Source organism: Coffea eugenioides, chromosome 11 (assembly GCF_003713205.1).
Source record: "Coffea eugenioides isolate CCC68of chromosome 11, Ceug_1.0, whole genome shotgun sequence".
NCBI classification, from domain to species: Eukaryota; Viridiplantae; Streptophyta; class Magnoliopsida; order Gentianales; family Rubiaceae; genus Coffea; species Coffea eugenioides.
This window is the reverse complement of record NC_040045.1, coordinates 31,790,228-31,814,912: the sequence shown is the minus strand read 5'-3', so window position 1 is coordinate 31,814,912 and position 24,685 is coordinate 31,790,228. Positions and strand designations below refer to the sequence as shown.

The 24,685-nt window shown below is 33.8% G+C and overlaps 4 protein-coding genes and 1 pseudogene across 4 annotated transcripts; all 5 read left to right on the top strand.

Moving 5' to 3' along the window:
• The first annotated feature begins 2,914 nt into the window (after positions 1 to 2,914).
• On the top strand, positions 2,915 to 7,315 carry LOC113752279 (cytochrome P450 71A2-like). Its single transcript, XM_027296400.1, has 2 exons — positions 2,915 to 3,829; positions 6,477 to 7,315. The coding sequence occupies exons 1-2, from the start codon at positions 2,915 to 2,917 to the stop codon at positions 7,086 to 7,088; spliced, it is 1,527 nt and encodes a 508-aa protein (XP_027152201.1). The 3' UTR covers positions 7,089 to 7,315.
• A 2,580-nt stretch (positions 7,316 to 9,895) lies between these two features.
• Positions 9,896 to 10,493, top strand: LOC113752278 (psoralen synthase-like). Its single transcript, XM_027296399.1, has 2 exons — positions 9,896 to 9,917; positions 10,009 to 10,493. Exons 1-2 carry the CDS (start codon positions 9,896 to 9,898, stop codon positions 10,491 to 10,493), a joined length of 507 nt encoding a protein of 168 aa, XP_027152200.1.
• A 3-nt stretch (positions 10,494 to 10,496) lies between these two features.
• On the top strand, positions 10,497 to 11,955 carry LOC113753424 (annotated as a pseudogene).
• Positions 11,956 to 17,769: 5,814 nt separating this feature from the next.
• LOC113752277 (cytochrome P450 71A4-like) lies at positions 17,770 to 18,296 on the top strand. The gene is made up of 2 exons (XM_027296398.1): positions 17,770 to 18,142; positions 18,226 to 18,296. The coding sequence occupies exons 1-2, from the start codon at positions 17,770 to 17,772 to the stop codon at positions 18,294 to 18,296; spliced, it is 444 nt and encodes a 147-aa protein (XP_027152199.1).
• Positions 18,297 to 20,229: 1,933 nt separating this feature from the next.
• Positions 20,230 to 23,704, top strand: LOC113752276 (cytochrome P450 71A3-like). The gene is made up of 3 exons (XM_027296397.1): positions 20,230 to 20,696; positions 20,938 to 21,406; positions 22,906 to 23,704. Exons 1-3 carry the CDS (start codon positions 20,230 to 20,232, stop codon positions 23,515 to 23,517), a joined length of 1,548 nt encoding a protein of 515 aa, XP_027152198.1. The 3' UTR covers positions 23,518 to 23,704.
• The last annotated feature ends 981 nt before the right edge of the window (positions 23,705 to 24,685 follow it).

The following is a 24,685-nucleotide window of genomic DNA, read 5'->3' as shown; positions in this document are numbered from 1 at the left end:
TTACAACAAATTTAAAACTGTCATGACTTTTATCAAATGCTCTAATGATACTCCAAATATTTTCATATTTCCAAACTCTCCCTGCCTTGCGGTTGAAATTCAAATACAACCTTAGACCACAACTCATTCTCATATAGTATAAGGATGTAAGGGTAAAATTGTCATTTTAAATGACAAGGAAGGTATCTATAATTTTTCAAACATCAGGGAAGCTCAGTGAAATTGTTAGAAACCTCAGGGGAGGTTTCTAAAATTATCCCTAAAATAAACCGCACTCTTTAAGTTAGCTTGTTTAACATAATTAATATGGTAGTTTCTTGTGGTTGTAGAAACTTATTCCAGCCTCTCTAATTTATGCTTAATTAACTGTTGGCTTCTGGAAAAAGGAATGGTGATCACAAAGACATTAGTCATGTGACTCATGCATATGCAACAGTTTACGTAGAGTGTCTATTTCTGCAATTTGAACCGTTTAGGTTAAACAAAGTTTCTTCACATGATAGACACATCAAATTAAAAAGTGATCCTATAATTAAATTATGATATTTATCATTTACGTATAGACACATCAAATTACGAAGTGATCCTGAAGCTTTTTATCCGTGGTACCCATTTGGCTGCTAGACATTTGGAACAAAATCAAAAGATAGCTTATTTTACACATGATAGAGATCTAATTGTGTATTCTATTTGTGAATATTTTCTGTTGATTTTGGTAAAATAATGTGTATACTTTGTATTTGGTGATGTGTACAGGAGTTTGAGGTAAAAATTATCTTAAAAAAATTTTCCAGAAGATTACTTTCGATATGGCGTTGGCACGCTCTATGAAACTTGTGAAGCTAAAGTCCATGCAAAGCTCTACGGATACGTGTTTTATTTTTGAATATCCATAGATATCCGATCTTGTACCCGCATATTTGAGTTTAGCATAAGTTTTAAAATTGTAGGGTTTTTTTTTATAATATTTAATTAGTTACATCTATATGGTATGCTATTTTTACTCACCAAAATATTGGGCCTCTTGCTATCATTGTTTGCTGTTTATTTAACTTCCTTTCTTGAAGAATTTGGTTAATGTATTTGGCTAGCAAAATTATAAAATGTGTAATCTGTTAAAAATGATGATGTTTTTTAGTTGATCTCTTTATTATTTGAGTGGTTCTGTCACTTTAATCTTATCTAAATTTATTTAGACAAACACATTGGATAAACTAATTAATAAATTTTGGATATGGATCAAATACCTGATTTTTTCCTGATTCTTGGGGACTATTATGCAAAATGTGAATGGTTTGATGATTTGATTACTCTATGATATTAGAGGGCCAATATTAAGAGTGCAGAGAGAGTGGCCAAGGGACAATTCCATCATAGCATAGCTTCAAATGCTACGTATAGGTTTTTGGGGCAGAAATTTTATTGTATAACAAATACAACAAGGGATAATATCAGAAATCTCCCTTGAGGTTTCTCCAAATATCACTTGGCACCCTTGAGATTTTAAAAATATCACCTATCTCCCCTAATAATTGCAAAAAGGCAATACATAATTCACATATCAAATAAATGGAGTTCAAAAAAATTTAAAAAATGAAACAAAATTCACTTTCTTCTATTTCTTCTTTCTCCAACATTCTCTCTTATTCTTTTTTTTAGATGACTATACAATTTTTTATTTATAAGTTGTAGTAAATTGAATTTTATTTGTCTTTTACATTTTGTGATTGTGATAGAGTAGGATATGATTTCTTTGATTATTTTGAATTGATTTTTATAATGATCAATACAATTTAAAGGTTTGGGTACGAATTGAGAATAAGTTGGAAGAAAATATAAGGTTCATAAGAAATTAGTTTTGAGCATATAGAGTTAACTTATGCTAATATATTTCTTTGCAAATATCTTTTCTATTTTTCAAATTTCTTTGCAAAACTTTAGAGGTGTTAAATGATATTAAGAGAAACCTTGTGGGAGGTTTCAGTTATTATCCCATAAAACAAAGTCAAAGCAAAATCTTTTGATCATCCAACGAGTTAGACTAATCATTAGTTTTAAAAGGCCTAACAATTGCCAAATTTACTATAGATAAAACTCATAACCTTCAAATCACGTGGTTAGATCTTTAATGATCCCATCACACTCACCTACAGAAGCCAGTATGAGCATAAACTAATTACATCTTAATCAGCTCCTGGTAAAACATTTCATGAGGTAACATTTTATATTCGAATATTTTTAGAGTTGAAGAATATCGTGCCATGGTAGAAAAAGTTAATTAATAAAGCTTCCAAATATTAGTTCCTCAAAATTCCGAAAGAAAATTCAAACTCAGAAGTCACAAGTCACAAGCATATGGTGCATTTGTACTATTAAACATTAGTTCAAACTTTTTTTTTTTTTTTTTTTTTCAAACTTAAGATTATGAAAATTGCATGTCAAATTTTCGTCAAAGACCCAAAATGATGGCCATAATTGATTGGGCAACCTAGACGGAGTTACCTGTTTTTGGACCTAACCGTTGAAATTTTGTAACATAATTTGACAAGACGTACGTGGCAACAGGGAGAATCAACTGCCAGCTGTGGGCTATGGACGAAAGATGTTTGACGTTTGAAAAGTTATGCTATGCTAAATGTCTTTTCCTCTTTCTTGGGGTAAAAAATTTTGCAAAATGTGAATGGTTATTCTCTCATGAGTCATACTGGAGTTTTCTCCATGATTCGAATACCATAGCTCCAAAAGATAGATCAGAGACCAATCAATTTGTCCTACGATATAGTTTTGTCCTATGTAACGTGCGGGCTTAAATCATCCCTTGTATTTAATAATTAAATATTCATCGGTGGTCCTGATGTTGTCATTAGATAAGAAGAGTAGCCCATTAATAGGCAAACACAAGATCATATGACTCATGGCGTTCTCTTTTGATCTTGTATGTTTCTCAGTTTCCTCAGTTGTATTCCTTCTAGCCCTTTTGAAATGGTTCGATGCCGCTTCTAAACCCCAAAAAAGGCTACCACCATCTCCACCAAAGCTCCCAATTATTGGAAATATTCACCAGCTTGGCTTGTTTCCACACAGATCCCTCCAATCATTGTCAAGAAAATATGGCCCACTCATGCTACTTCATTTTGGAAGCAAGCCAGCGCTGGTTGCCTCTTCCTCTGATGCAGCTAGCCAGATCATGAAAACCCATGATCTGGTTTTTTCAAACAGGCCTAAATCGAGCGTTATAAATAGACTATTCTACGGAAGTAGGGACGTAGCATTTACACCGTACGGTGAGTATTGGAGACAAGCCAAAAGCATTTGTGTGCTGCATCTTTTGAGTAACAAAAGGGTTCAGTCATATCAGCATGTTAGAGAAGAAGAGACTTCACTCATGATCGAAAAGATCGGCCAGATGTGTTCTTCTTCACCTGTAAACTTAACCGAAATATTTGTAACTCTCACAAATGATATAATTTGTAGGGTTGCCCTGGGTAGGAAGTATTGTGAGGAAGAAAAAGGGAGGAAAATTATGGAAAATTTGAGGGTTTTTGTTGAGTTAATGGGTGTTTTTGATGTAGGAGACTACATTCCTTGGCTTGCATGGGTTAATCGTTTCAACGGTTTGGACTTGAAAGTGGAGAAATTTGTTAAACTGACTGATGAATTTCTTGACGGTGTAATAGAAGAGCACATAAATAAGAGGAAAGGTGAGGCTGAAAATGACCATTCCGTTGTGGCAAGATACCTAGACTTTGTGGACATTCTGATCGAGATTAATACGACAAACTCCATCGGCTTCGCTCTTGGCCGTGATGATATGAAAGCTATCATCCTGGTAAATTAGATCTCTCTCCATCTCTTTAATTGCATCGCACTATGAGAAGTTATAATTAGTTTCAACTCTGAAAAGAATTTTGTTTATTGGTAATAAATCATCTAGTACTAGTTTTGAAGGCAGTGACTTGCACTAGGCTGGAAGGTTTAGATTTTGTTTGGTAGTATCATACAAATGTTTTTTAGTTTAGATGACTTGGACGTGACAACTTATTAAATGGCATCCTCCTCCTTTACTCCGATGTGCAAGATCAAAATCTATTTGGTTTTTAAGGTTTACTGAACTCAATATTATTAAACTCGGATGGTTGAATGAACCAAATGATCTTTTGGTTCATGCCTTCATGGTTCAACCACTAGTTCAAATTTTTGTTTTCAGACACAAAGGGTATCCGGACCTTCGACCCGACTAATCCCTCTGAAGAGACGCTTGCTACTAGAAGAGCTAACCCAGGGAGAGCACTAGTTCAATTAAAAGTCCATTTTTTATATTTAGTCTATAATTAGAAATTTTGAATGATACAAAATATATAAAGCGAAAAAATTTCTAGTGGCTAGCCTGTTCAACTGTTGGAGTTTTATCAGTTTTGTCCAATTTGATCGGTTTATGTCTGAGTTTGACTCATTGTTTATTTTTTCTTACTTCAACCTAAAATCTGGTGACAGACCCGATTCTTGGTTCAATCAGTCAACCTAACTAGTTCAGTCTAGTCATATTTTGAAAACATCAATTTCATTCCGTACCTTAACCATATGTTTGGTATGCAGGAATAGCCTAAAAAAAACTTTATAACTTAGTCATTCCATTCTAAGTTTGGTATAGATCATTTAAACGGAATACTCTTTCCATAGTCAACCTAAATTGCTATAGATCATTTTGAATGATAAATATTTATTATTCTAAGTTGATTCTTCGTTCAATCAGTCAACCAAACGAGTTCAGTCTAATCATATTTTGAAAACATCGATTTCATTCTGTACCCTAAAACTATGTTTGGCATGTAGGAATAGTCTCGAAAGAAAAGGCTTTTATAACTTATCTATTTCATTGGTTTGACATAGATCATTTAAATGGAAAGTCTATTCTTCTTGAAATGTTTATTCCAACTTTTTCCTGGAATTCTATTTCTAAAAAAACTTTAAGAAAAGTTCTTTCCAACTTCATCTTAAAAAACCCAATATAGCAGAATATCAAGTTTATCCTTATAAATCTATCTTAAGACATTTGTGAGCCTAATTAATAATTGAATGTATAAAATTTTTCTTATACTTAAAATAAAATTTTATTTTTTACAAGTAAACAAATGTTTTGAGATACTTTATTCTTTGACTTTTGAATAGTTGTTTGGAATATTTTTGAATTACATATAAAAAATGATAACATAATAAAAATAAAAATTATATGATATTCCTTTGGTTCATATAATTTATGTTTTACATTATAAAAATTCCATGTAAACAAAAAATTAAAATAGGAGAACAAATAAAATAAAAGTCATAAGCATATATAGGATAATTAAGTCAAATATGTATTAGTTGTATTCTATTCTGACATCTAAATATTGATCATAGTGAATATTAAAAAATGAATCAAAATTCCATTATGACTTATGTGTCATACACTAGAATGATACTAATATTTAATTCTGCCATTTTGGGTAAATGACCATTTTATTTTGGACATTACTGTGGACCAAATGAGAGGTAAGGATATTAAATAAACATACAAAAAAGGGTTGATTCACTATAAAAATTCTAAAATTACCACATACCTCTGAATTATATACACTCCTTAGTCTATTTAATTTACATCAAAATTACCATATGAATGTATGTAATCACACTCATTTTTTGTCCCTTATATTTGACTACCTTCTCTTGTAAAAATTTTTCAAAAAAAAAAAAAAAAATCTAACACCACTGTATTTGCTTGGGTTAACCGAACTTCATGCACTTAAACTTCAAACCATTTAATGTTTCCAAAACGATAAGGTTCAAGGATTTGTTATCTGTCCAGTGATGCAAAAACTTGACATACATTAAACTTCTGATGATATAAATGTATAACATGTATTATAAACTTCTGACATACTGAACCTTATTAATCTTTAGATAACATTTTTATAGAATATCATTATATAATTTTTTTACACTAACATGTTTAGATCATATCATATATCATAAATTCAAATTTGAAATTCAAATCATATACATTTATAATATATATTCAAAACTGCTAGTGTAAAAAAAAATCACTATACAGTTAGTGTAAAAAAAATTAATTCTTAAACTTTTGATATGTTTAACTCTACTACATAAATCTTCAGCTTTTGCACTTCACGATTGAGTTTCTAAGATTGGATTGCATACCAGAACTGCGGATTTTGGGGGAAGAAAGAGGAATAATAATCAACATTTTAAAGGGAAAAGCAACATAGTGTTTCGTCTAGAATGTGGTAATGAAACGCTTATTGCGATAGTATGAATATTATTAATTTGTCTTCATTTTTCTTTTTCTTTGGGAAGGTATGACACAAATTTATTGCTTGGATGCAAACGTGCCAATTTTTTGAAATTGGAAATTTAGATTAAAAAAAATGCATCTATGCATGTTCTAAAGCAACACTTTCTTTCATTCCATCCTGCAGGACGTTTTTGCCGGTGGAACTGATATAACACAAACAGTTATGGAATGGACAATGTCTGAACTTCTAAAGAAACCTATAACCTTGCAGAAATTGCAGGCTGGGGTAAGAGAAGTGACCCAGGGAAAACCAGAAATAACTCGAGATGATTTGGAGAAGATGAGATACTTAAAAGCAGTGATTAAAGAAACTCTACGATTTCATGTTCCTGTTCCATTACTGGTTCCTCGAGAATCAACTCGAGACATCAAAATAATGGGGTGTGATATAGCAGCAGGCACACTAGTGTTGGTGAATGCTAGTGCAATTGCAAGAGACCCCATTCTGTGGGAGAACCCTGAGGAATTTCAACCTGAGAGGTTTCTGAATTCCAATATAGATTTTCGAGGTTTTAACTTTGAGTTAATTCCTTTTGGTTCCGGACGAAGGGTTTGCCCGGGTATCAACTTTGCCATATCCGTTGCTGAACTTGCATTGGCAAAATTGGTCAACAAATTTAATTTTGCATTGCCTGATGGGACGAAGCCAGAGGATTTGGACATGACTGAAGCATCTGGTATCATAGTTCACAGAAAACATCCTCTACATGCTATTGCCACTCCATATCTTTGTTAATGGCTTTGAATTGGTATGCTTTCTTTTTTATTTTTGCGGTCTTCTTTCTAGTGGAAGTTCACGCTGGTGACTCGTAATAAGGAGTGAGAGACCACATTTTCCATTGGGATGAAAGTTCTCACATTTCCACGGTTTTATGTTTACTTGATGTCATGTGCAAGTATAGTTAGATTTGGAAGTAACTATATATATATATATATAAATTCTCCAGTCTCCAATTTTATTAACCATTTGAGTGATCTAAATAACTTATCAAGTAGGTCAACACATAGGAGGCTTAGAACCACCCATGTACAGGTTGAGTGCCTTCGGTTTGCCATTGTTCTGCTCTTGTACTCCATATAAATGCCTGCTTAATGACTAGGGATTTGGGCAAAATATTGAATTTCTATATTGTACAATTGAAATCATTTGCATGAGAGAGGCTATGAGACAAATCATTTGCAAAATAGTATTGAAAAGCTATGAGACAAAAGATTAATGATAATAATAATAATTAGGTTGCCCCACTTTGGATCAATTCTATTTGGTAGTTAGTGGCCGTTAATGACCTTTTGCATTGCCATTAATGACTTCATTTTAACAAGATTTTTGGGCAAGTTTGATGTTGCATTGACATGAATGAAGGCGGTATGTTTTGAAAATTGGACCAGATGGACCAGTTCAACTGATTGAACGAAGAACCAATTGATTGTACCACCCAAATCTCATGAAAAAAAAAAAGTGGGTGTGGGTGGCTTTGCGCTTTTATTGCTCGAACTTGATGGCAAGTTTAATCAACAATTTATCTAATAAGTTTAATTTGAGGGGAAGATTGAGTTGGATGGTAAAGTGAGAGAAATTATAAGTAGAATGCCATCAATTCAATTTCTCTTAATTACAAAAAAAAATTAATTAAACAAATTACTTGTGTCAATTCTTGATCCAACTCGTACTGGTTCGACTCCCAAACGCATGTGCTAATTATGCCAAAGCATGTGTACTCTTCACCAAAATTCTGCAAATCCAAAAAATTTTAATTCGATAAAATATACAATATTAAAGTGACTGTATCAATATAATTTAAAGAGATAAAGTGATAATAACAATGTAATAATACTATAAAATAAAAAGATATTTTTATTCAGAATTTGTTAACATGTTGAATTGAATTACCTATAGGAGTGAAGTGACTAAAAAATAATATTCGGAGATAAATTGATAATAGTGATATAGTTTTAAGGAGGTAAAGTGATAATAATCCATTCTGGAAGTACCTAAACTTTGCTCCTCCCTAGCACAGTTGCAACATCCACAATATCTTGGCATTTTGTGGAAAGTTCAATCACGTTGGACCTCGGATTCTTCAATCTTTGAATTTCTACTAGAATAATTTACTGAGAAGACCGGTTTTCCCTCGCAAAAATTTAACAAACTCAAAAAAGCAATATATAATAGAAAATTAAAAATATAGCAGAAATTTCATAAAAAATCTCATTTTTTATGTATTTTGATTTTTAGAGTTTGTTAAAATTTGTGTATTACTGAATTAATAGTTATTGGATCTTAAGGAAATAAAAAAGAATTAAAACATGATGTTTATGAAGGAGAAATAACAATGTAATAAAAAGTGGGACAGCGAGTGACACAGGGTGTGGGACAGAAGATCCGTTGCGGTTTTCCCTCTCTTTTACTTCTTTGCCTTAAGGTTTTGCCTAGTGTGGGGATCAATGCGATTAATCTATTAAAAACTTGAGGGGAACTCAATTACTTGCGAAAAAATTTCAAAAAATTCTGAATGAGAAATGCAGGCAAGGAACCACTGGGCCATTGTGAATTCTTAAGAAGTGTGCCCATGTTTAATTTATGTTTTGAAGTCCATCGAAGCATTGCATCGCGGTCGAAGTGAACGGGTCAAGGTCAACACCTATGTGGGGCCAGGCCCAGGAAAGCCCCCGGGCTATTTACTTTAGAGATACGGGCTTGGAAACAAGCCAACTTCTTGGAGTTGGGAGTCAATCACATTTATGTGATGGGCTGAGACGCGTGTGGAGCCCTGTGACTCTTGTCAAGAAGTACCTAGGCCGAAAAACAGTTATTCACTTGGTCCATTGAGGCTAACAGAACGGGGCTTACGATCCGTGGTGTTTACTTTTTGGACCAATAGTATTGTTTTATTGGTTTCCCATTGTTTTTCCGTCGCTAAATTATGTTCCTGAAGCTGAAATGCGGAAGAATTAATTATTTTCCTCTTTTTTACCCTATAATTGTGGTTTTATTTTTGTTCCCTCTATTTGCCAAATTCATTTTGGATTATGGACATATGGGTTCATTTTATATGTTAATTTCCATTCTTTAGTATTGGGTCGTACTATTATTTTGATTACAGTGCAATTTTTGTTTAATCATATTTTTCATTTGTGACGGCAATCGGGCAAGATTCCATAAAACAAATGGCTAATTAGAGTCTTGTAGTTTAATCATATAAAAAAAAAAACTCAGATAAATTTGTTTTAGCTTCTCTCCCTTTTTCACTTTCCCAAAGTTATAAATTTTAAATTATAGTTTTGTCTGAAATTCTTTAGTTCGATGATGCACGTACGTTAAAAAAAAGCAAAAAAAAAAAAAAAAAAAACCAGTCCTTGTTGTTCTCATATGTTCGATGCACGGAAACCCCTTTTTCTTTCTTTCTTATCTTGCTTACCACACGCCCTGCAGCCTCTTTAGACTTGCCCACCGAAACAAGCTTGTCCATACTTGTTTTCCAATTTTTTGTCTGAAATCAGAGTCTTGTAGACTGAGCAAAATACAGGGGAGATTAAAGGCAAATGGCAAGTTCATCAAGGCTTGGTATCGGAGCTAAAGATTGATGTATGTATGTTTCATCCAATCTTTTTTTCGCTTTTTCCTTTAGTCTTACTGTGGTTTCTCTTCAAATTAGTTTCAAATTCGAGAAAGAATCAGCCACCATCTCCACTAGGACTTCCGATTATTGGAAATCTTCATCAGCTAAGCTCACTGCTTCACTATCCTCTCCACTCCTTAGCCCAAAAATATGGTCCAATCATGTTTCTCAAATTTGGTAGTGTTCCAACGGTTGTAGTTTCATCAGCTGATGGAGCTAGCCTAATCATGAAAACCCATGATTTGATTTTCACTGATAGGCCATTTTCGAGCACTGCTAATAAACTTCTCTATAACATGAAGGATATATCGGTAGCGCCCTATGGCGAGTATTGGAGACAGTTAAAGAGTATTTGTGTTCTTCAGCTCCTGAGCAACAAAAAAGTTCAGGCGTTTCGTAATATAAGGGAAGAGGAAACGTCGATTATGATGCAGAAGATTAAAGAGGCTTCTTTGGATTCGACACCTGTGAATTTGAGCGAAATGCTTGTTTCGCTGACTAATGATATTGTATGCAGATAATCTTTTGGGAGGAAATACGGTGAAGGGGAAACTGGAAAGAAATTCAAGCTGCTGTTGGGCGAATTCTTGAAGTTACTGAACGGAGGAAGTTTAGTCAGATTTGTGCCCTGTCTCAGCTGGATTAATCGAGTTAATGGTTACGATACCAGAGTGGATCGCGTTGCTAGAGAAGTAGATGAGTTCTTGGAGGGCGTGGTCCAAGAAAGGTTGGATGGTGCAGTGGAAAAATATTCCTGCAGGTCAAGTGCTGAGACAATTGATGGTGAAAGCAGAGAAGATTTTCTTGATATTTTGCTGAAAATCTATAAAGATAACGCAACAGGTGTGACCATGGACAGGGACAGCGTCAAAGCTATAATATTGGTAAGCACAATTTTCTCTGCAGTGAATATAAAATCATTAAGCTTCATTTTCTCAGTCATAACTCATTGCGTCATCTCTGATCATTCTCACGGACAATCAACAAAACATCATTGATTTTAAGTGTACATCTTTTTAACTGTAGGATGTATTCTCTGCTGGAACCGATACCACGGCTACAGTTGCAGATGGGCAATGGCAGAGATCTTAAGACACCCCATTATCCTAAAGAAATTGCAAACTGAAATAAGAGGGGTTGTTGGTGGCAAAGAACAGATATCCGAGGATCACTTGGCCGAGATGCATTATTTGAAAGCAGTGATCAAGGAAACTCTTCGCCTACATCCTCCAATTCCGTTGCTGGTTCCTAGAGAAGCAAGAGAAGATGTCAAAATAATGGGATATGATATTGCAGCTGGTACAATGGTGATCATCAATGCTTGGGCAATAGGTAGAGATCCTGCATATTGGGATGAACCTGAGAACTTTAAGCCAGAGAGATTTATGGATTCGTCTATAGATTTTTAAGGGCATGATTTCCAGTTAATCCCATTTGGTGCTGGTAGGAGGGGTTGTCCTGGAATCGCTTTTGCTGTTGCTAGCAATGAACTTGTGTTGGCAAATTTGGTAAGCAAGTTTGATTGGCAATTTCCTGATGGTGCAAAGGGGGAAGAGTTGGATATGACAGAATGCGCTGGCGTTGCAGTTCGTCGCAAAATTCCTCTTCTTGTTATTCCATCTCCGCATTCTTGAATTCTTAACATGGCCGAATGCTGCAGATTCTGTGTTCTTGTCTTGATACAAGTGTTGGATTGATTCTTGAGAAGGGTTGCAATTGCACCGTGCAATAGAAGGTCTCATCTTTGGCCCTAGGAGCCCGGGTAAGTCTGGAACATTTTTTCATCAACCTCCCAAACTTAGTCGCCTTCCTTCGACTCGATCTGAGACCGTCCATTGCACAGTGTGGTTACAGATGTTCCAAAACCTTGATTCTTACTCTTCGTGCTCTTTGCCCAGGCCGCTTCTTTATTGTAATAAAAACAAGGAACTTTATGTACTTATGGCCTTTGCAAATTTCCTTGTTACAGTACAGAAAATAAAGAAAAGCTTTCATCTCTGCTATAATTTTGTTCCATGGAAAAGGACTATTCAGAGGGTAATCATTTTTCTTGGGACTTCAACCTTTATTGTTTTAGTTACTAGATCAAAGTCTCATTCGCTCTATAAGCCAAACCAACCAATTGAACTGAAAGTCTCCGTTTCAAGTACATAGTTTATGCAGCAATCCTACTTTATTTCATCTTCAAAAAATTGTAGTATAGAAAATGACGAGGCTCCTTATTTTAGAATAGGACAATGTACAAAGGCATAAAAGCCATAAAAATTGCAACTTGTGCTGATACAAGGACATGTTGTTTGTTGACTATATATTTATTGTTTGATCATGTAAATTACAGATCACAATTAGAGCCTTCGATCTTGAAGCCTCTTGTTCACAGTTGAAGTATGGAACAATCATGCTAATGATTCTTTAGGACTCCTGGATCTACAATTGGTACATCAATTCGAGTAGAATATCTGGTTAGAAATACTAATCTAAAGATGACAGCAAATTTGGTTAATCATTTGGTTCGTTGAGAAGATGGATGATAGCTATTGTCTTCACAATCACATCATTGATTTTTGGGTAAAATACACTTTTCCCCCTATGATTTAGCGCCTTTTCACATAATCCCTATGGTTTCAAAAGCTGTACATAACCTACTCATGGTTTGAATTAAATTGTCAAAATAATGAAATCTACATTGTACAACATAGTCAATTAAAATGTTAAAAGTACACCTATGTACAATTTAAAAATATTTATTAACTACGGGGGATTATGTATATATTTTAAAAAATATAAGAGAGTTATGTGGTAAAATACTAAATCATTAGGGGATTATATAGTAAAAAATCAAATCATACGGGATTAAAGTGTTATACATATTATGTTTATATATTTTAGTCACTTTAGTAATTTTAATTTTTAAACAAGGGTAATTTCGATAATTTTGATATATAGCCATATAGGGTTAAAGTGTCATGCATATTTCGCTTATATATTTTTGTCACTTTAGTTATTTCTGTCATTTTTACACTTTAGTATAAATTATGAGAGGGTTATATATAGTTTTTGAAATTATAGAGAAGTTATATAAAAAATCGCTAAACCACAAGGCGCTTAGTTTTTTCTTGGGTTGTAGTTAAGTAGTACATTGAGGAATTACCAATTCAGTCCTAACATTTTAGATCAGTCCCGAAGTTTTTCAGTTTTTATTACAAGTTTCCCAAACTTGTTATCGTGAATAGTACAATAGTAATTATAACTTGTGATGGGATGGATTAGAGTAATGCCAACTTCCAATCGACCACAGCACTCTATTATGCAAAACATTATGAAATAATCCCTTATAAAATCGATTTAAACAATCTTGTTAGCCGTCAGAAAATTGAAAATTTGAAATTGCCAAGGGACAAGACTACAAATCCAACCAAAAAGCAATATCATTAATTTTGGCCACTGAAGCTTGGAATTCAGCTCCATGGAGGGCTGAAGATTGCTTTCTGAGATAATTTCTGAAGCTTTTTGTCCGTGGCATCATTTTTGGCTGCTAGACATTGGGAACAAAATCTAAAGATAGCTTATTTTACATCTCTTGACAAGAAATCAAAAAACTAATTTAGCAATTGGGACAAAGAGAGTTCATTACTAGTCATCTTGTATCTACCGAGTTTAGCAATTGGGATCTATGGGATTGTACGGCAAGGAATAAGGGCTTCTGCAATTGGCACTTTCAATTACATAATTTTGTTTGTGCCTTAGATTAATTGGAGTAAATCAAATGAGCACGATTTGAATTATTTCAATTTTCTTTTATAAAAATATGGCTGTTTTCATTTTAAAAGTTAACGACTTATAGTCGAGGCACATCAAGTTTGCCTGGACTCCTAGATGAGCATGATAACATCTCAGAATTGGGTGTGAAGAATTAGGATATTTAGTAAATTTTTTGCATTGGACCGGAGGGAAGTAGGCGAAGCAAAAAAATAAAAATAACAAAAAAAGTATAAAAATGTCTTAAATATAGTTTGTGTATATATTTTGGAAGTAGGTGAAGCGATTGTTGAGATACATTAATTTTAGTCGTATTATTTAAGCGGTTATTTAGATATATTATTTGTTAAGCTTTTTGTTCTTGACAAACTTTTTTTTTAATGTCCTGAAGGAACGCCTTGGCGATAGTTGTCGTTTCTGATATTGTTCCTCGGAATACTTTTGGAACGGCCTTATTAATGATCATCAAACACGGGCGATTTGATCTCTCCCACCTTTTCTTATCCCTCTTTTCATCAGAGGTATTCTAATCTATAAGAGATGGAGGAAAATCATCTCTTAACGCAAGGTTGAGATCCATTACTCCAAGAACAATCAAGAGATTTTCTTTCTAGAACTTGAAATTTGTGCCATTCAGCATAGAAATATTATTGATATTGGTAGTAATATTTGTAAGATCATTTGCAACTGAGCGGAAAACATAAAATAGTTAAAACAAACTCACATACACCAAAAAATAATAATAAATTTAAATAAAGGTAACTCCATCTCAAGATACCAATATTTCATTAATATTTTGTTTTTGAATAAAAATATTAACTTCTAAATGATATCTTGACGCAATACTAAACACTGACAATAATAACATGTCAAAAATAAATTTTTCTTTGGGCCAATTTATAATTCACATGAAAAAATTCGAATAATCATCACGTGTTTATTACTACAATTGCACATGCAATTTTGTTAAATATTGACTTTCCTTTGAGCTAATCAATATTAACAAAATTACAAGTACCTAACTAGTTATATTTTAAAATAAATTAATTTTCACAAAAGATGTCACTTTAGTGGCATATTGTTTCAATTAATTTATTTTAAACTATATATAATCATACTAATATTCAAATTTAAAATTATATGAAATACACAAAAATTTTGATCAAAATCAACTTTAGTCAATTCTGATCAAAATGTGGTCAAACCAGTCAAATTGGTCAAATCTTGTCAAACTAATCAATTCTGGTCAAATATAGTCAAACCAGCCAAATTCTGGTCAAACCAGTCAAATGGATCAAGATTTATTGGATTAAAAGTCCATATCTATAACTTAACCCAAATTTATCATTCAAATTCAAAATTTTCTTGAAATCCATAAATGTCTTATAAGACTATATACTTAGTGAACCAATCTTATGGACTTTTTTTTTTCAAAGGCTTAAATGTGTTGTTTAACTTTATTAGGGTTCACACAAATTAGAGAAACCCTAATTTTCTTAACATATTAATAAGTTACATATCATGCAGGCCCTACTAAATATTATGTTAATCAAAACTCTTGAATGAATAAACTAACAAAACAAGCCGCAAGGCTTTCTGTTGAAATAGGGAAAAAACGAACAACTTCCCGAAATCAGAAATCAAGTTAATTTATATCATGAAAAGTATGTGGGTTCCACATATTATGACTTGTGCCAATATATCAAGAGGTTCACAAAATTCAACAATCAAACAAGATAAGCACGCGTGATCCTGGAACCATGCGCATTTGAGCCATGTACCAACTAATCATAACAAACAAAGCAAATATCTGTACTTAAAACCACAAATATTGTGCATCATGCTTATTGATTTCGACAAACCCATGGATTTATATGCAACCAAAAGCAATGAATTGGACAGTGCAAATTTACCGAAAATATAAGCAAACAAATACATTAAAACCACAATTCAAGATTGTCAACCGCCGCACAATCAAAACAAAAATAATTCTAATTAAAAATAACTTGAAAACTATGAATTATTAATACCAAATTATTTTCTAATAATCAATCATATCCTGCTCTGATACCACTTGATGGTGGTTGTTTATATTAACTGATAGGGCGTAATTTGTTATTAAATTTATGATTAATTTCCCTTTTTACCCTCACCAAATATTGTTTTAATTATTGAATTATACTTATATTTGGTATTTGAACCTAATTACAGGAGGCGGAGCAGAAAAATGCTAAAAAGGGAGACTTTCTTAATAACAAGCTGCACGTAGGAAGCTTCGAGAATCTTTGCAAATCCGGCTCCAAGATGTGCTAAACCAATTCCTTTCCTTTCGTGACTAGTAGTTTACTAGCATTAGGAAACAAGAAACGAGGAACATTGGGGAGTTGCTTTATCTTTTTTTTTTCTTTTCCTTATTCGACGAGGAGACAGACGAGAATAAAGACTAGTCATTGTTTAGATTAGGGACATTCTCTTTTCGTCCTTTTTGGAGGCCGCAAGACAGTAGATAATTCCTTCTTGTTCCTTTACTCTTTTTGCATGAAACATATTACATTGTTTAAGGAACAAGATTGGATGTTCATGAATTCTACTAATTCATGTGAAAATTTCTCTATGAGGCGTGGCTAAATTCCTAATCTAGTCGGAGATCAACTCAACGACGCCGTTCTGAATATCTGTGAGATCGAACTAATCTCATCTCGTTTCTCCAATTTATTGATATTTGTGCATTCTCTACTTGAATTTCTAGAGATTATTTCATTAACTAAATGTCTAGGGCCTGATATTCAAAGTAACCTAATAATCTAATGCCAAATTAATCACTAAATCTATAATTGTTTAGTCGATTAATATTAGTGGTAACTAGCGTTTACACATGTTAGGGGAATACACAATCTAATTTAAATAACCTCTTAGTGTGTTATTAATTAGGGTTAAGGTTTTCTAATTCTTAAGGCAATTGAAAACTTGAACTCTACGATCGTATTTAGGGTTATTTTTTGGTTAGGGGTGATTAATGGTCGTACCTTGGTCGTCCATAAACTAAGGAAAAGTTGGTCGTCAAAGTTTGTTGGCGACTATAACTAACCTGTTAATGAATTGAGCAAACCATCTTTGCATCAATGATCGGATAAATGGACTGTGTCTGCGAGGTTGTATCTTTGACTAGAGATTGTCTACCATCGATTTAATTTCGGCTTGCTTTCGTGAATTTTTTTATTAATTGGTTATTTATTGATTTTTATCTCTGTTTGAGTTGTTTAATTATTCTTGATTTTATAAAAATTCCCAGCTCTCCGTACTCTAGAAGAAACAAATTCTCCCATAGTCTCTGTGGATTCGACCCTACTCACCGCTATACACAAAAATTATATATTCTTCGAGCAGGTAATTATTATTGCACAGGCTCGACACCTGTCATTAACTTTTGATGAAAACCATCACCTATTAAGTCCAAAACCTTTATGGTAATTTTTAAGAAATAAATTAATAGTAAAATTGCGGAAGTGTACCTTGATTCATGTTGACTAACTGCCACTTGAATCCGTAGAGATTTTGAAATGGTCTTCTAGGTCAACAAGTATTCGCTAATCCCTTGAGAGAGCTCTTTAATTTCTTTTTGATATCTTTCCTAACGATGGGATATCAGGAAAGAGCTATTTTGTGGTACTAAAAATACAATAAATAAAAATACGTGTGACCCAGAGATTATAACCCTATTTATAGATAACTTTTCTGTTTTTTTTAGATTTCTATTTCAACCTATCACAGAAATAGAAATTACCCTTAAATTTCTACACATTAAAGGCTTACATCCTATTAGATATATTAAAACCCAAATCATAATTGATTATTTTAATTGAATTTAACCTTATTTGATAATTTATAATATATAATTATTCACATATAAGTACAACATTGGATTAGGGATCCCACGTGATCATGGCAAGAGTCACCACTCTTTAAGGCATATAATATATAAAACTGCGCTTTACATCAACTTATTCACAATTGGCTTCTACTTTGCATGATTAGGACATGTTTGCAGCTGGAACGGATACCACTCATACAGTCATGGAATGGGTGATGGTAGAGCTTCTAAGAGACCCCAAGGTCATGGAGAAATTGCAAAATGAGGTCAGAGCTGTAGGCCAAGGAAAATCAGAGATAACTGAGGATGATTTTGACAAAATGCGGTGTTTAAAGCTAGTAATTAAGGAAACTCTGCGGCTTCATTTCCCAGTTCCATTTCTAGTTCCTCGAGACATCAAAGTAATGGGGTATGGTATACCGATTCGAACACGAGTAATCGTCAACGCATGGGCGGCAATTGGAAGAGACCCTTTGCTTTGGGAGAAGCCCGAGGAATTTCAGCCAGAGAGATTTCTGAATGTTGGTATAGATTTTCGAGGTTTGAGTTGATCCCATTTGGTGCCGGCTGAAGGGGATGCCCCGGTAAGACCTTTGCCATGGCTATCAATGAACTTGCATTAGCAAAATTACTGCACAAATTTGACTTTGCCTTGCCTGATGGCGGAAAACCAGAGGACATGGACATGACTTAAGCTGGTGGCATCGATGTGCATAGAAAACTTCCTATACTTGTTCTTGCCACTCCATATTCTCCTTAGTTTCTCTCCTGGCACAGAAAAGTTTAGCATGTCCTAGGGCAAGGTTTACAAGATCAAGTTGAGAACTTATGTAAATTGTCTTGCCTGTTATATTTAGCCCGCATGTAGCTCTTGGAAATTCTCCCCGAAATATGTAACATTGAGATGGTAGCTATGTGGTTGGGTGATGATATTAGTGTTGCCTACACTCACTATTTTTATGGTCTATCACTTTAATATCAAGTTGCTCGTGAATTCATGTTTCATTAGCAGGTTGGTTTGCGTTCTTATTACTTAATAAGAAAATCAAAAGACAACTAAGGCACTAAGCAATATTGCTTAATGAACAAATAATTGTCATTAATTTTAATCGTATTAGTTAAGCTTTACAGTGACATTGATATCATTAATATTCGAGAGGGAAATAAACCTTTCCCCTTTTTTTTGTTATTTTTGCTGCTAATTTCAAGATCATAAATGATACTAGGTGTGTGGAATTGGATGAAAGCAAATCAATAATATAACCTTTGCCATCTTCCGAAAGACATATGGAACATAACCACAATCTAAAAGCCTATCAACAACCTTTTCAGTTTTATTGCTGATCTTTCAAATCAATGGCACTGAAGAATCGTGTAACACTAATTGCAAGAAGCAAAATCCCATTAGTTTTGGATATTTTAATTTGCTCTCTTCAATTCTTCGTTTGGTTTTAATCCTATGCTTGACCTCTTCAAAAATCCTATGCTTCTTCTGGACTCCAGAAGTTATGTTGGTAATCATATTCATTCATAGTATATTTCGCATTTGCATACTAAAGTTACATCCCCCAAAGTCTTTGTTAACTTCCGAACAAAGATTTCTGTTTAGTATTAGCTTTAATCACTGTGAGATTTGTGTTGACATGATTTTGGAGATTGAATGGGAATTTGAAGATTGCACGGGATCTTTTTTTTCCCCAAACTTTATGTGAATGAGTAAATTATGCTAGCAAAGTGCCACGTCATATAATCTTTAGGACAAATTATACTTTACCCCCCTGTGATTTAGTATTTTCTTACATAATTCCCCTACAGTTTTAAAAGCTATATATAACTCCCTCATGATTTGAATTAAAGTGTCAAAGTGACGGAAATGGTCATTCATAACGAAACTTTTGAAAATGTCAAAATTACCCTTATAAATACATGACATACTAACCCCGTATGATTTTATAATTTACTATATAACCCCCTTATGATTTAATACTTTCCCATATAACCCTTATATTTTTCAAAATATATGCATAATTCCCTTTGATTAATAAATAATTTTCAACTTTATATAAGGATATTTTTGGCATTTTAGCTGATTCCGTTACGAATAATCATTTTCGCCACTTTGACACTTTAATACAAATTATGAGGGGATTATGTATAACTTTCGAAACTATTGGAGGGTTATGTAAAAAAATACTAAATCACTGGGGGTAAAATGTAATTTGCCCTAATCTTTAGATGTAAAATGTCTAAACTAATAGCTCAAATGCCAAGTGCTTAATCAATTTCAACATGTATGATGGTGCGAATATAAGTCCAATCCAATTTTTGGAATTTGCTTACGAGTAGCACTTATCATCCAAAATTTGTTCTTCCAGTACAGCCACTAAAGTCAAAATAATCGGCCAGGCCCTATAGACATTGTTTCCAATGTGTGGCTTTGATTCATTTACTGAGGATGCATTTGCAACCGTCATAAACTGAAATTTCAAGGATCATCAGAACAGAAGCAGATTCTGGTGATCCTTTTCGGCTTAATCAAGTAGGCATATATATAGCCAATTGTAGCAGCAACAATCAACTTTTGCTTTCTTGATTTGGCCCTTTCTCCAATTTTCGAGTAGCATGTAATGGCGTTTATTTTGGATCTTACATTTTCCTCTCTTCTTCCCGTGGCTTTGCTACTTCTAACCCTTTTCTTATGGTTCTATGCTTCTTCTAAACCCCAACAAAGGCTACCACCTTCTCCATCAAAGTTTCCAGTTGTTGGAAATCTTTTCCAACTCGCGCTATATCCTCACCGCAAACTTCAATCATTATCAAGAAAATATGGTTCCCTCATGCTGGTTCATTTTGGCAGCAAGCCGGTGGTTATTGCCTCTTCAGCTGATGCAGCTTGTGAAATCATGAGAACCCATGATTTAGTCTTTGCTAACAGGCCTAAAACAAGCATGAGTGATAGGCTTCTATATGGCAGCAAGGATATCGCAGCCTCACCTTACGGTGAGTATTGGAGGCAAGTGAGAAGTATTTGTGTGCTCCAGCTTCTAAGTCATAAGCGGGTTCAATCATTTCGATATGTAAGAGAGGAAGAGACTTCACGGAGGAGGGGAGGAAGGTTCACGGCCATGATTAGGTCAAAAAATTTGTGCGACTCAGATTACTCCTTGTAACTCGATTTTCACGCCATGTGTGGGATCCACAAAAATATTGTTCTAGTGTTACTCGCTGTTGTTCAATTATTACACCTTGTACAGATGATGTTACACCGTGTGCAAATGGTGTTACACCTTTCGGAACGGTTGTTCTGACAACCATTCCAGCCCCGGATCCGAGACTTCACTTATGGTTGAAAAGATTAGAAGTTTTTTGGGTTCTTCGCCGCCTTTATCGGCCATAAACTTGAGTGATCTTCTTATGACACTGACAAATATTAATGATGTGATTTGTAGGGTGGCCTTGGAGAGGAAGTACAGTGATAGGGAAGATGGAAGCAAAAGTATGCAAATCATGAAGGAATTTGCTGAGTTGTTAGGTACTATTGATACAGGGGATTTTGTTCCATGGCTTGGATGGGTGAGACGTCTTAATGATTTGGATGATAAAGTGGAAAAAGTTGTTAAGCAACTTGATGAATTTCTGGAGGGTGTAATTAAGGAGCACAAAGATAGGAAAAATGGAAAGGCAAACACTGATGATATTATAGAGGGAAAAAGCTCAGATTTGGTGGATATCTTGCTTGAAATTCAGGGGGAAAAGTCGACAGGCTTTACACTCGAACTTGACAGTCTCAAAGCAATCATTTTGGTAAGAAATCTTGTTTATAGGGTACTCCAACCATAAACTCATTAGGCTATCCTACCGTACTGGCTTAATGCCATTTCTCTTTTCTTGAAAATCTTTTTGTGTATAGCCGATCTAAACTTGGAATACCTTCATTTTATTATTCAATTTGCATTAAATTTTAAAGATTTTTCTAATGGTTGTCCAGTGAGTATTGATTTAATACATTTAAATTACAAATAATTTATCATGTGAATTTACACAATCAAAATTATTGCATATTTTTGCATTTAGACATTTTTTCAAATTAACTACACTTTTTAAAAAGAACTAATACTTGAACCCCCTCTTAATGAGCATCAATTGTTCAAACTAGTTTTTGGACAAAATACAGTTTGCCCCTATCTGGTATAGTTATTTTTCATATAACTCCCTATAGTTTTAAAAGTTATATATAATTCTTTCATGGTTTTGATTAAAGTGTCAAAGTGAAAGAAATTATCATTCATAACGGAACCTATGAAAATATCAAAATTAGCCTCATTTAAAAAGTAAAATGGTTGAAATGATCAAAATATAGAAACATAATATGCAGGATACTTTAACCCCATATAATTTTATGTTTTATTATATAACACCATTATACTTTAGTGCTTTACCATATAACCCCCTTATGGATTTCAAAATATATGCATAACTCTCATGTGGTTAATAAATAATTTTTAACTTTACATTGGAGTATTTTTGATATTTTAGTTGATTCCGTTATGGATTACAAATTCCGTCACTTTGACATTTTAGTCTAAATCATGAGGGGTGTTATGTATAGTTTTCGAAATCATAGGGGAGCTATATAAAAAAGTACTGACCCACAGGGGGTTAAAGTGCAATTTACGTCTAGTTTTTAAATGAATAAAGGTTAGTTTGGATGGGGATGGTTTCACAAATTTAATCTTGAAAATACGTTCTCCAATTATTTTCTATCTCACACATACATGTTAGAAGCCAGTACAATAACAATAATATATAGTTGAACACACTTTTGAAAATAAGTGCAAATTTATTGTCAAGCAGATGGGGTCTGCTAAAGAATTTGCATGTTGGACGGTTTTTCATAGTAATTCATTCCACGGATAAGTACATTTGGATAAAGGATCATAGGCATTAACAAGTATAGCTTTTCCTACAGAAATTTCAACCATGAAGGTTTTTAGCTTGTTCGAAGGTAGAACAAAATTATACTATTTGATGAACTGTGTATACAACTAAAATTCAGTATGCAGTATGTATTATGCACCACTTATTTGTATATTAGCGGGCTGAGGAATATTACATACTTCAGCTTTAACACATCAATTGATACAATGCCAAACCAAACTGTTTTATCTGTATTTAATGATGTTCACCATTGATGAGCTAAACTTCTTACAAATGTTTTCCTCATATTAGTTTCTCAACTTTCAATGAGATTTTCTTTTTCAATTAAGCAACATCTGTTTTTCTTCTTCACTTTCTATGATTAGGACATGTTCGCTGCTGGGACTGATACAACACACACAGTTATGGAATGGGCAATGACCGAACTCTTGAGGCACCCAAAAATCTTGGAGAAATTGCAGACTGAGGTGAGACAAGTAGCTCAAGGAAAACCAGAAATCACTGAGGATGATCTAGACAAAATGGACTACTTAAAAGCAGTGATCAAGGAGACTTTACGACTTCATACGCCAATCCCACTACTCGTTCCTCGAGAATCAACACAACACGTTAAACTTATGGGGTATGATATACCGGCAGGGACACGAGTAATGGTGAACGCTTGGGCGATTGCACGAGATCCATCGCTTTGGAATCAGCCTGAAGAATTTCAGCCAGAGAGGTTCTTGAACAGTACAATCGATTTTCGAGGTTTTAACTTTGAGTTAATTCCATTTGGAGCTGGAAGAAGGGGTTGCCCGGGTACTACCTTTGCTGTGGCCGTTAACGAGCTTGCATTAGCAAAATTGGTACACTACTTTGATTTTGCATTGCCTGATGGAGTTGAACCAAAGGATTTGGACATGTCTGAATCCACTGGTATCACTATCCATAGAAAAAATCCTCTACTTGCAGTAGCTATTCCACATTCTGGTTAGACACCATCTTTACCTATCCTTTCCCGTATATAAATGTGGACCTTATACTGATTTATTCAGTAAAGATCCATCCAGTGGATATCTAATATTGATGTTTGGTATTTTAATTTATCCTTATCTTACGTACCACAATAAATTTCTGTCATTAGCTCTTTGCTCCCTGCTCCCCCCTGTAACTGGTTTTATTGATGAGGCATGAAGCATTGATTTTTAGCATTATCCTCAGTTGTGGAGTTGTATATTCTTTCGGATGATAGTTCACAACTATTATAGACATATATTAATTGTAATTTCTTATCCTTTATTTTTTTTTTCTTTTCTTCTTTGTTCAGTTTATTTTCCTTCTCTATTGTAGTGTTCAATTCTTATTATCCACCATCACATATACTAACCTTTAAGTACTTCTCTATTGTGTTCGCGTGTATGAAGTAATTCCATTATTTAACCAAACATAATTTGAACAAGGAGTATCTATGTGTAAGTAAAACTTTAATTGGGTTCAATTCCGTTGGTAATCTTCAAGCAACTTACTCTGTTGTTTTTTGCGGTAATCTTCAAGCCACACGTATGGATTTGTTATTTAAACACAACCATAACCTCAAGAAGCTAATCAAGGACCTTTACATTTTCATTGCTAATTGTTCATTTTGGATCTTTCATTGTCTCTTCTCCTTATCTTGGTTTTACTCTTCCTATGCTTCTTCAAGATTAGGCAAATAACCAATTATAACACTTAAAAAAAAGAAAAATAAAATTGCGCTTTCTTCCATTTCCTAATTTTGAAGAAGCAAAGGGAGAAGATAGGAAGGAAAGGGAAAGAGAGAGAGAGAGCGAGAGGAGAGGAGGAAGGAGGGGAGGAAGAGGGAGAGGGAGGAGAAATAAGGAGTCAGGAGAGAGAGAGAGAGAGAGAGAGAAGGGGTGGTGGTAGGGGTGATTTTTTTTTTTAATATCCCAACAATATTTAAAATTCTATAAACACTCCAATAAAAAACTCTAGTAACAAATTTTTCATATATACTGTTGTAATAAAATTTATGAAAATCAGTTCTAAACATATCTAATTCATACGAAACCTTAGTAATAATTAGTATTTTGTAGAAGACTAAAAGTTATATTGTACTTGTACCTGGAGTTAAACATTTTGTTTTGTGTAATTAGAATATTTTTT

What these genes read in the sequence shown, in the direction of transcription:
- LOC113752277 (XM_027296398.1), top strand. Translation starts at nt 17,770, where the DNA reads ATGTTTGCAGCTGGAACGGATACCACTCATACAGTCATGGAATGGGTG. An exon ending in TGTTGGTATAGATTTTCGAG is followed by an intron (nt 18,143 to 18,225) that starts GTTTGAGTTGAT and finishes AACTTGCATTAG; the next exon opens with CAAAATTACTGCACAAATTT.
- LOC113752278 (XM_027296399.1), top strand. Translation starts at nt 9,896, where the DNA reads ATGGCAAGTTCATCAAGGCTTG. An exon ending in GGCAAGTTCATCAAGGCTTG is followed by an intron (nt 9,918 to 10,008) that starts GTATCGGAGCTA and finishes TCTTCAAATTAG; the next exon opens with TTTCAAATTCGAGAAAGAAT.
- LOC113752276 (XM_027296397.1), top strand. Translation starts at nt 20,230, where the DNA reads ATGGCGTTTATTTTGGATCTTACATTTTCCTCTCTTCTTCCCGTGGCT. An exon ending in TATGTAAGAGAGGAAGAGAC is followed by an intron (nt 20,697 to 20,937) that starts TTCACGGAGGAG and finishes CGGATCCGAGAC; the next exon opens with TTCACTTATGGTTGAAAAGA. An exon ending in GTCTCAAAGCAATCATTTTG is followed by an intron (nt 21,407 to 22,905) that starts GTAAGAAATCTT and finishes TTCTATGATTAG; the next exon opens with GACATGTTCGCTGCTGGGAC.
- LOC113752279 (XM_027296400.1), top strand. Translation starts at nt 2,915, where the DNA reads ATGGCGTTCTCTTTTGATCTTGTATGTTTCTCAGTTTCCTCAGTTGTA. An exon ending in ATATGAAAGCTATCATCCTG is followed by an intron (nt 3,830 to 6,476) that starts GTAAATTAGATC and finishes TCCATCCTGCAG; the next exon opens with GACGTTTTTGCCGGTGGAAC.